Below are 12172 nucleotides of genomic sequence, written 5' to 3' on the forward strand. Positions count from 1 at the left end.
AGTACCGTTACCCTAAATGATACAGTCAGTACCGTTACCCTAAATGATACACTCAGTACCGTTACCCTAAATGATACAGTCAGTACCTATCAGTACCGTTACCCTAAATGATACAGTCAGTACCTATCAGTACCGTTACCCTAAATGATACAGTCAGTACCTATCAGTACCGTTACCCTAAATGATACAGTCAGTCCCGTTACCCTAAATGATACAGTCAGTACCGTTACCCTAAATGATACAGTCAGTCCCGTTACCCTAAATGATACACTCAGTACCGTTACCCTAAATGATACAGTCAGTAACATTACCCTAAATCAGTGGTTCCCAAACTTTTTATAGTCCCGTACCCCTTCAAACATTCAACCTCCAGCTGTGTACCCCCTCCAGTACCAGGGTCATCGCACTCTCAAATGTTGTTATTTGTCATCATTGTAAGCCTGCCACACGCACACTATACGATACATTTATTAAACATAAGAATGAGTGTGAGTTTGTCACAACCCGGCTCGTGGGAAGTGACAAAGAGCTCATAGGACCAGGGCACAAATAATAATAATAATCAATAATTTTGCTCTTTATTTAGCCATCTTACATATAAAACCTTATTTGTTAATTAAAAATTGTGAATAACTCACCACAGGTTAATGAGAAGGTTGTGCTTGAAAGGATGCACATAACTCTGCAATGTTGGGTTGTATTGGAGAGTCTCAGTCTTAAATCATTTTCCACACACCGTCTGTGCCTGTATTTAGTTTTCATGCTAGTGATGGCCGAGAATCCACTCTCACATAGGAACGTGGTTGCAAAGGGCATCAGAGTCTTAACAGCGTGATTTGCCAGGCAGAATACTCTGAGCGCAGCCCAATCCAGAAATCTGGCAGTGGCTTCTGATTAAATTCAATTTTCACAGAACCGCTTGTTGTAATTTGGATGAGGCTCTCGGTAAGTGGACTGGAGACAGGGCATGAAAGGGATAACGAATCCAGTTGTTTGTGTCATCCGTCTCGGGAAAGTACCTGCGTAATTGCACACCCAACTCACTCAGGTGCTTCGCTATATCACATTTGACATTGTCTGTAAGCTTGAGTTCATTTGCACACAAAAAAAATCATACAATGATGGAAAGACCTGTGTGTTGTTCTTGTTAATGCAGACAGAGAAGAGCTCCAACCTCTTAATCATAGCCTCAATTTTGTCCCGCACATTGCATATAGTTGCGGAGAGTCCCTGTAATCCTAGATTCAGATCATTCGTGTGAGAAACTCATCATCATGCAAGCGGTCAGACAAGTGAAAATTATGGTCGGTAGAGAAAACTTGAAGCTCGTCTCTCAATTCAAAAAAACGTGTCAATACTTTGCCCCTTGACAACCAGCGCACTTCTGTATGTTGTAAAAGCGTTACATGGTCGCTGCCCATATCATTGCATAGTGCAGAAAATACACGAGAGTTCAGGGGCCTTGCTTTAACAAAGTTAACCATTTTCACTGTAGTGTCCCAAAACATCTTTCAAGCTGTCAGGCATTCCCTTGGCAGAAAGAGCCTCTCGGTGGATGCTGCAGTGTACCCAAGTGGCGTCGGGAGCAACTGCTTGCACACGCGTTACCATTCCACTATGTCTCCCTGTCTTGGCTTTTGCGCCATCAGTACAGATACCAACACATTTTGACCACCAAAGTCCATTTGATGTCACAAAGCTGTCCAGTACTTTAAAAATATCCTCTCCTGTTGTCCTGGTTTCCAGAAGAGGATGTCTTCCTTAATTGACCTCCCATAAACGTAACGGACATTTACCTGGAGCTGTGCCAAGCCTGCCACGTCTGTTGACCTATCCATCTTTTCTACAGAATTCACTGGCTTGTATGCGAAGCAGTAATTGTTTCAAAATATCTCCTGCCATGTCACTGATGCGTCGTGAAACAGTGTTGTTTGATGAAGGCATTGTCTGTATAGTTTTTTGGGCCTTTTCCCCCAGTATTGTCCCAGCCATATCTGCGGTAGCAGGAAGAATTAAGTCCTCCACAATAGTATGGGGCTTGCCTGTCCTAGCCACTCGGTAGCTCACCATATAAGACGCTTCTAGCCCCTTCTTATTAATGGTATCTGTTGCTTTTATACATGTCTTACTACTCGAAAGTCATCTTAATTCTCACTCCAAAAACTCCCGTGGCTTATTTTTCAAATTGGCATGTTTTGTTTCTAAATGTCTGCGCAAGAGTGAAGGTTTCATCGAGTTGTGAGACAGTACTTTTGCACATATAACACACTGTGGCTGAGGAAAGGCACTACTCCCAATATAAGAGAACCCCAAATCAATGTAGTTCTCATCATATTTGCACCTCTTCGATGGTCCAAAGTCCCATTCTGTTGTTCGGTGCTTTCCTGGATAAGGGGGCAGTAGCTCTTCGGCTGCATCAGATTCACAACTGTCAGTGTCCATGCTAGCTGGGCTAACATAAATGTAGAATTACTGATGCTAGCATTGGATGTGCTCATGGAAGCAGAACGACTTGTGTCGTCGACAGGTGCAGGTATAGTACTGCTGGTAGTAGCAGTACTACCAGTAGAGCTGGTATGTGTCTCTATGGACGCGGGCCTTAGTTTTTTTAACCATTTATACATTTTTGCGCAAACGGAAATGAGCAGCAGCTATGTTTGGCTACATATGGACCGTTAGTGGAATTCCTGCGAGAGAGTAACAGTTAATGTGATTGGATGTTAATTCTTTGACTAGGCTACCTGTATTTGACATTGTGTTGTTATTTCGCTGAACACTAGATGGTTCAATTACATTTTTTGGCAGTTAAACGAGGCTACTCAGGTGAGAAAAAAACCTCACCCAAATGTATAGCCCCGTTGGAAAATATAAATGGACTGTTTGAAAATGTGAAGAACATTTTTTTTCTTCAAAACAAAAATACAAAACAAATATATACAGTGGGGAGAACAAGTATTTGATACACTGACGATTTTGCAGGTTTTCCTACTTACAAAGCATGTAGAGGTCTGTCATTTTTATCATAGGTACACTTCAACTGTGAGAGACGGAATCTTAAACAAAAACAAAGACTTTTAAGTAATTAATTTGCATTTTATTGCATGACATAAGTATTTGAAAACCTACCAACCAGTAAGAATTCCGGCTCTCACAGACATGTTAGTTTTTCTTTAAGAAGCCCTCCTGTTCTCCACTCATTACCTGTATTAACTGCACCTGTTTGAACTCGTTACCTGTATAAAAGACACCTGTCCACACACTCAATCAAACAGACTACAACCTCTCCACAATGGCCAAGACCAGAGAGCTGTGTAAGGACATCAGGGTTAAATTGTAGACCTGCACAAGGCTGGGATGGGCTACAGGACAATAGGCAAGCAGCTTGGTGAGAAGGCAACAACTGTTGGCACAATTATTAGAAAATGGAAGAAGTTCAAGATGACGGTCAATCACCCTCGGTCTGGGGCTCCATGCAAGATCTCACCTCGTGGGGCATCAATGATCATGAGGAAGGTGAGGGATCAGCCCAGAACTACACGGCAGGACCTGGTCAATGACCTGAAGAGAGCTGGGACCACAGTCTCAAAGAAAACCATTAGTAACACACTACGCCGTCATCGATTAAAATCCTGCAGCGCACGCAAGGTCCCCCTGCTCAAGCCAGCGCATGTCCAGGCCCGTCTGAAGTTTGCCAATGACCATCTGGATGATCCAGAGGAGGAATGGGAGAAGGTCGTGTGGTCTGATGAGACAAAAATAGAGCTTTTTGGTCTAAACTCCACTCGCTGTGTTTGGAGGAAGAAGAAGGATGAGTACAACCCCAAGAACACCATCCCAACCGTGAAGCATGGAGGTGGAAACATCATTCTTTGGGGATGCTTTTCTGCAAAGGGGACAGGACGACTGCACCGTATTGAGGGGAGGATGGATGGGGCCATGTATCGCGAGATCTTGGCCAACAACCTCCTTCCCTCAGTAAGAGCATTGGCGATGGGTCGTGGCTGGGTCTTCCAGCATTACAACGACCCGAAACACACAGCCAGGGCAACTAAGGAGTGGCTCCGTAAGAAGCATCTCAAGGTCCTGGAGTGGCCTAGCCAGTCTCCAGACCTGAACCCAATAGAAAATCTTTGGAGGGAGCTGAAAGTCCGTATTGCCCAGTGACAGCCCCGAAACCTGAAGGATCTGGAGAAGGTCTGTTTGGAGGAGTGGGCCAAAATCCCTGCTGCAGTGTGTGCAAACCTGGTCAAGAACTACAGGAAACGTATGATCTCTGTAATTGCAAACAAAGGTTTCTGTACCAAATATTAAGTTCTGCTTTTCTGATGTATCAAATACTTATGTCATGCAATAAAATGCAAATTAATTACTTAAAAGTCATACAATGTGATTTTCTGGATTTTTGTTTTAGATTCCGTCTCTCACAGTTGAAGTGTACCTATGATAAGAATTACAGACCTCTACATGCTTTGTAAGTAGGAAAACCTGCAAAATCGTCAGTGTATCAAATACTTGTTCTCCCCACTGTATATATATATATATTATTTTTTTTGTTGTAAAAATGTGACTATCATTTAGGGCAGGTATTCCCAAACTGGGGTACGCGCAATGCCGTCGGGGGTACCTAAATGATATTCAGTACCATTACCCTAAATGATACAGTCAGTAATATTACCCTAATACAGTCAATAGCACTAGCCTAAATACAAGGAAATGTTGGTCAGTACAGTTACCACATACGGCAGGTAGCCTAGTGGTTAGAGCATTGGACTAGTAACCGAAAGGTTGCAAGATCGAATCCCTGAGCTGAACAAGGCAGTTAACCCACTGTTCCTAGGCCATCATTGAAAATAAGAATTTGTTCGTAACTGACATAGTTAAATAAAATATAAAAAAATACCACCACACAGACATAAATAGGTATACAGTTGTATGTTATACTAAAACAACAACCTATAGAACAAATAAAGACAGTTTGAAGATTGTAGTGAGTCCCTATTGGGACTATTCCATTGGTTCCTTTGTACCAGGCAGAGTAAATCAAGTACAGATTAAGTATTTGTATGTAGTTGACCCCAGGTGTAGTAGGCACTACCTTACATTTCACATTGACATTCTAGTTATTTAGCAGACGCTCTTATCCAGAAAAACTTAGAGGAATTAGGGTTAAGTGCCTTGCTCAAGAGGCCCTCGACAGATTTTTCACTTAGTCAGCTCAGGGATTCGAACCAGCGACCATTCGGTTACTGGCCCAACGCTCTTAACCGCTAGGTTACCTGCCACCATAGACCTTCTAATCATCTACCTTCTCATCATAAACGATGCCTGGGCGTATCTCGGGGGCCTGGTACCCCGGCGTGCCCTCCACCCCCAGTGCCCCCTCATGGAAGGACTGGCGCGAGATGCCGTAGTCCGACAGCTTGATATTCACCGGGTCACACACCTAGGATGAGACAAACAAGGATTATGACAACTTCACACAAACATGCAACACTTTTCTTTACTACCGGGAGGGCTAAAACACTTCTGGTTTTCCTCCTCTCCTTCTCACCAGGGACTGATTCAGATCTGGGACACCAGGCGAGTGCATTTAACTATCAGGTAAAAACAAAAAAACTGAAGTGTTTCGGCTTTCCAGGACTGGAATTGAACAGCTCAGACATAGTGGCTAGGGGTCGATTTGGAATTCTGCCCTTCATACTAATCACCTACCTCCAGGGACCACACCAGGATGTTGTCTGACTTGAGGTCACAGAAGATGATGTTCTTCCTGTGCAGGTAGACCAGCCCCGCTGCGATCTGATAGGCTGCCTTGAAGGTGAGCATGTGACCCAGGGGCATGTACCTGGAGCCTGATGGGGAGGGGGGGTGGAGTTAAAAGGGCAAGTTTAAAATGTTTTCAGAACTTGTGTGGAGAAGATTCTCAGCATTGGGGATCTCTCTAGCTGTGGATCTCTCTCTCTCGCCATCTCTCTCCCTGTCTGCCTGTCTGGTGTGTCAGTCTTTGTCTCTCTCTCCTTCTTCATACCTTTATGTCTGTCCTCCAGCACAATGTTGAGGCTGCCCAGGGGAGCCAGCTGCAGGGCGAAGCAGAGCGGGTGGATACTGATTCCCACCAGGGGCACGATGCACGGGTGCTGCAGGGAGTGGAGCATGCTGGCCTCCTGGCGGAACTCTGAGAAGCTCCGGCACGCGTGCATGGACTGAAGGTGCTTCATCATGGTGTCTGGTGGAGGGACAGGAGTGGGGTGAGGAGAGAGGGGTGGGGTCAGGAGAAGAGGAGGGGAGTGGGGTGAGGAGAGGAGGAGGGGAGTGGGGTGAGGAGAGGGGGTGGGGTGAGGAGAGGAGGAGGGGAGTGGGGTGAGGAGAGAGGGGTGGGGTCAGGAGAGGAGGAGGGGAGTGAGGTGCGGAGAGGGGGTTGGGTGAGGAGTGTGGGGTCGGGAGAGGAGGAGGGGAGTGGGGTCAGGAGAGGAGGAGGTTGAGTGGGGTGAGGAGAGGGGGGTCGGGTGAGGAGAGTGGGGTGGGGGTCAGGAGAGGAGGAGGGGAGTGGGGTGAGGAGAGGGGTGTGGGGTGAGGAGAGGGGGAGGGGAGTGGGGTCAGGAGAGGAGAGGAGGAGGGGAGTGGGGTGAGGAGAGGGGGTGGGGTCAGGAGAGGAGAGGGGGGTGTGGGTCAGGAGAGGAGAGGAGGAGGGGAGTGGGGTGAGGAGAGGGGGTGCGGTGTGGGTCAGGAGAGGCGAGGAGGAGGGAAGTGGGGTGAGGAGAGGGGGGTGTGGGTCAGGAGAGGAGAGGGGGAGGGGAGTGGGGTGAGGAGAGGGGGGTGTGGGTCAGGAAGGGAGGGAGGGAGGAGAGGAAAGATAACAGTCACACATCAAATCACATTTTATTTGTCATATAGCTGACGAGCTGACAAGGTACAAATCTGTCGTTCTGCCCCTGAACAGGCAGTTAACCCACTGTTCCTAGGCCGTCATTGAAAATAAGAATTTGTTCTTAACTGACTTGCCTAGTTAAATAAAGGTAAAAAAAAATAATAATAATTAAAAAAAATAATAATATGCGCCAAATTCTTACCAGCCCTTAACCAAAAATACAGTTTTAAGAAAAATAAGACTTAAGAAAATATTTACTAAATAAACTAAAGTAAAAAAATAAAAGAGCAACAATAAAATAACAATAAGGAGGCTATATACAGGGGGTACTGGTATTGAGTCAATGTGTGGGGGTACAGGTTAGTCCAGGTCATTGAAGTAATATGTACATGTAGGTAGGGGTAAAGTGACTATGCATAGATAATAAACAGTGAGTAACAGCAGCATTAAAAAAAGGGAGGGGGGATCAATGCAAATAGTCTGGTTAGCCATTTGATAAGCTGTTCAGCAGTCTTATGGCTTGGGGGTAGAAGCTATTAAGGAGCCTTTTGGTCCTAGACTTGGCGCTCCGGTACTGCTTGCCGTGTGGTAGCAGAGAGAACAGTTTATGACTGGGGTGGCTGGAGTCAAACATGGAGTCAAACATGGAGTCAAACATGGAGTCAAAACATGGAGTCAAAACATGGAGGAGTCAAACATGGAGTCAAAACATGGAGTCAAAACATGGAGTCAAAACATGGAGTCAAACATGGAGTCAAAACATGGAGTCAAACATGGAGTCAAACATGGAGTCAAAACATGGAGTCAAACATGGAGTCAAAACATGGAGTCAAAACATGGATTCAAAACATGGAGTCAAAACATGGAGGAGTCAAACATGGAGTCAAAACATGGAGTCAAAACATGGAGTCAAAACATGGAGTCAAACATGGAGTCAAAACATGGAGTCAAACATGGAGTCAAACATGGAGTCAAAACATGGAGTCAAACATGGAGTCAAAACATGGAGTCAAAACATGGATTCAAAACATGGAGTCAAAACATGGAGTCAAACATGGAGTCAAACATGGAGTCAAACATGGAGTCAAAACACGAAGATCCACTTTGAAACGTAAATGCTGCTTCAAATCATATAATCATAAAATTGACGGATAGATTTGTAAAATAAATCATATAGTCCCTCTGTGTGGCTCTAGACATGGGCAGAGCTTACAAAACCCCATGAAAAAAACCATGGTTCCAGTTACCGGGGGCAGATATACACCCCTAGCCTTGTTAATAGGGCTGGCCAGAGAGAGGGGCTGTTGTGGCCTTTTTAACAGAGAACATCTGGGATATGTACATCCCTTTTTAGACAAAAATCTATGAAATATAACCATTGATTCTTGAGGAATGTAACTTATAACATGAGTGGTTATATTTCTCCAGACCCATTCCTCAGCTGTTTACCAAAAAAGTGATAGCCCATTAATAGATAGATGTGTGTGTGTGTGTATGTGTTGACGTGTGTGTATGTGTTGACGTGTGTGTGTGTGTTGACACGTGTGTGTTAATGGTTTTGGTTACAGGTGCCTGCTGTGCTGGGGTCCCTCTCTCTTTCCATAAAGGCTAATGAGAAGTATTAGGTTTCTGGTTTCGACAGCGCTGTATTCAACCTCCACACCAGGGGTTGGAAACTAGATTCAGCAACGGGATGATTTTTGTTAGAGCGAATGGTCGGGAGGACGAAAAATAATCATAAGAATTTGAACACTGCAAACTGACCACAACTAAGCCCAAAAATATATAGATATTTTTTTACATGTCTCTTTTTTATTTGGGGAAATACAGATTTCCTAAATATATCTTTTTGTTGAATTCCTGGTGATTTTACAGATTTAAATCAGTTTGCTGGCCGGTTTTGGCCAGCGGGCCGCCTGTTGACCCCTGCTCTACACCGTCCTACATACAGCATAGCAGACCCCTGGTTCACGCCCAGCTCGGGGCAGACAGGAAAGGAAGATATACTGCTACATATACAGCGTGATGTCTGTATGGCTTTTGACCACTTGCTGCAAAGAAAATTGCTCTTTGGAGGCTAATAAACTATCTTTACTACTACAGTGCAGCATGTCCGACCTGGTCTAGAGTCACTAGACTGGAACAATAGAGTTTGACCCCTTGGTCCAGTCAGATCAGCAGGGTTATTTCAGATCACCTTGGGGATTGACCTCAGAAAGTGGGGATGGACAGAGAGAGAGAGGGATAAAAGAGAGAGAGGGAGAAGGAGAAAAGAGAGGGTGGGAGAGAGAGAGAGAGAGAAAAGAGAGAGAGGGAGAAAAGAGAGAGAGGGAGAAAAGAGAGAGAAGGAGAAAAGAGAGAGAGGGAGAAAAGAGAGAGAGGGAGAAAAGAGAGAGAGGGAGAAAAGAGAGAGGGGGAGAAAAGAGAGAGGGGGAGAAAAGAGAGAGGGGGAGAAAAGAGAGAGAGGGAGAAAAGAGAGAGGGGGAGAAAAGAGAGAGGGGGAGAAAAGAGAGAGAGGGAGAAAAGAGAGAGAGGGAGAAAAGAGAGAGAGGGAGAAAAGAGAGAGAGGGAGAAAAGGGAGAAAAGAGAGAGAGGGAGAAAAGAGAGAGAGGGAGAAAAGAGAGAGAGGGGGAGAAAAGAGAGAGGGGGAGAAAAGAGAGAGGGGGAGAAAAGAGAGAGAGGGAGAAAAGAGAGAGAGGGAGAAAAGAGAGGGCGGGAGAAAAGAGAGAGAGGGAGAAAAGAGAGGGCGGGAGAAAAGAGAGAGAGGGAGAAAAGAGAGAGAGGGAGAAAAGAGAGAGAGAGAGGGGGAGAAAAGAGAGAGAGGGAGAAAAGAGAGAGAGGGAGAAAAGAGAGAGAGGGAGAGGGGGAGAAAAGAGAGAGAGGGAGAAAAGAGAGAGAGGGAGAAAAGAGAGAGAGGGAGAGGGAGAAAAGAGAGAGAGGGAGAAAAGAGAGAGAGGGAGAAGGAGAAAAGAGAGGGCGGGAGAGAGAGAGAGAGGGAGAAAAGAGAGAGAGGGAGAAAAGAGAGAGAGAGAGAGGGAGAAAAGAGAGATAGCGAGAGGGGGAGAAAAGAGAGAGAGCGAGGGATAGGTCTAGAGGAAAAAGAAAGAGGAATGGGAAAGACAGAGAGACAAAAGAGAGGGAGAGGGCTGAAAGCGAGAGAGATGGTGGTAGGAGAGAGAGAGAGGACTGGGGGAGATAGATGTTCTATTTTCCCAGTGTGGGAGCAGGGTAATGCTGACTTTACTCCTACAGTATATCACTGTTCTGTCACATCAGACAGAGGTTGAAGGATAACGTTTGGATAATGTTGTTTGATGTAGATAATGGTCTCTGAAGACATGGGATATACTAGTGTGTATCTCTCCGGTCACGTTTGTAAACGTTAAACTGCACAAATATCCCCTCTGTAACGCCTGTATGAACACAGGATATACCCACACACACCTCAATAGGCTGGTATTTCAACATTGTTGTGTGTATGGGTGGAGGCTCAGCATTGTAATTTCAGAAAATGTCCTTAATATATCTGCCTTAAGTGTGGAATGATAGTGTTTCACAATATAAAAAAGTGATATATATACAAAAAAATAAATGCATTCTGTGGCAAAATTGCATTCTTATGGTGCAGTCTTCCTTTTCTTCAACCAAAGCTGGTCTGTCTTTTGTTGTCAAATTGGAAGGCTGCACCCTCCCTCTCTTCGATCAGCATCACTCAGACGTGTGGTCCTCTCCTCACGACTGAACATGTAGATATCGCGCTGCCATTTCCTGGCTGCTAAACACCTACATTGCTGGTTTAATTTCAGTTGATGTACCATCTCAATCACTACCAAATGTCTTTCAATAACAATACATAGTATTTTCAGCTGTTTGAAGCTTGTGGACAAAACTGAAAGTAAGAGACTCAAAAGCAAGTCTCCACTGAGGTTGCGGGGGAGGGGGGAGAGTTCAGGCTGCGTTGTTGCAATTCTCCTTGTTTCCTTAAGGGGGCTTCATTTTAGATGATGCCCCTTTAATCTCACATCTTATGATCTCTTCTTACCTAGGGAATGGCTGTGTTATCTGCTGGCACTTTGTGGCTTAGATCTAAGCTGCTGGGAAACACATTGTGACAAATCCAATTATAAGAAGCATTATTGATCGATCAGATAGCATCACCATCTATCACCCTGCTGAGTGAACCCCTCGTCTGGCCTTTAGGAGGCCTTTATGAGTGAACCCCTCGTCTGGCCTTTAGGAGGCCTTTATGAGTGAACCCCTCGTCTGGCCTTTAGGAGGCCTTTATGAGTGAACCCCTCATCTGGCCTTTAGGAGGGCTTTATGAGTGAACCCCTCGTCTGGCCTTTAGGCCTTTATGAGTGAACCCCTCGTCTGGCCTTTAGGAGGCCTTTATGAGTGAACCCCTCGTCTGGCCTTTAGGCCTTTATGAGTGAACCCCTCATCTGGCCTTTAGGAGGCCTTTATGAGTGAACCCCTCGTCTGGCCTTTAGGAGGCCTTTATGAGTGAACCCCTCGTCTGGCCTTTAGGAGGCCTTTATGAGTGAACCCCTCGTCTGGCCTTTAGGAGGCCTTTATGAGTGAACCCCTCGTCTGGCCTTTAGGAGGCCTTTATGAGTGAACCCCTCGTCTGACCTTTAGGAGGCCTTTATGAGTGAACCCCTCGTCTGGCCTTTAGGAGGCCTTTATGAGTGAACCCCTCGTCTGGCCTTTAGGAGGCCTTTATGAGTGAACCCCTCGTCTGGTCTTTAGGAGACCTTTATGAGTGAACCCCTCGTCTGGCCTTTAGGAGGCCTTTATGAGTGAACCCCTCGTCTGGCCTTTAGGAGGCCTTTATGAGTGAACCCCTCGTCTGGCCTTTAGGAGGCCTTTATGAGTGAACCCCTCGTCTGGCCTTTAGGAGGGCTTTATGAGTGAACCCCTCGTCTGGCCTTTAGGAGGCCTTTATGAGTGAACCCCTCGTCTGGCCTTTAGGAGGCCTTTATGAGTGAACCCCTCGTCTGGCCTTTAGGAGGCCTTTATGAGTGAACCCCTCGTCTGGCCTTTAGGAGGCCTTTATGAGTGAACCCCTCGTCTGGCCTTTAGGAGGCCTTTATGAGTGAACCCCTCGTCTGGCCTTTAGGAGGCCTTTATGAGTGAACCCCTCGTCTGGCCTTTAGGAGGCCTTTATGAGTGAACCCCTCGTCTGGCCTTTAGGAGGCCTTTATGAGTGAACCCCTCGTCTGGCCTTTAGGAGGCCTTTATGAGTGAACCCCTCGTCTGGCCTTTAGGAGGCCTTTATGAGTGAACCCCTCGTCTGGCCTTTAG

The 12172-nt window shown here is 45.8% G+C and overlaps 1 protein-coding gene across 5 annotated transcripts in view; it reads right to left on the reverse strand.

Moving 5' to 3' along the window:
- The window catches only part of lrrk1 (leucine-rich repeat kinase 1), a 146219-nt gene that overhangs the window by 33767 nt on the left and 100280 nt on the right, over positions 1-12172 (reverse strand). For all 5 annotated transcript variants that reach the window (XM_071400831.1, XM_071400830.1, XM_071400833.1 and 2 more), the window contains 3 exons: positions 6029-6226; positions 5713-5852; positions 5306-5443 (listed from right to left, as the gene is read on the reverse strand). In XM_071400831.1, the coding sequence (XP_071256932.1) occupies positions 5306-5443; positions 5713-5852; positions 6029-6226 (476 nt within the window). The remainder of the gene's footprint in view (positions 1-5305; positions 5444-5712; positions 5853-6028; positions 6227-12172) is intronic.

The sequence above is a fragment of the Salvelinus alpinus genome, chromosome 5 (genome assembly GCF_045679555.1).
Source record: "Salvelinus alpinus chromosome 5, SLU_Salpinus.1, whole genome shotgun sequence".
Taxonomy (NCBI): domain Eukaryota; kingdom Metazoa; phylum Chordata; class Actinopteri; order Salmoniformes; family Salmonidae; genus Salvelinus; species Salvelinus alpinus.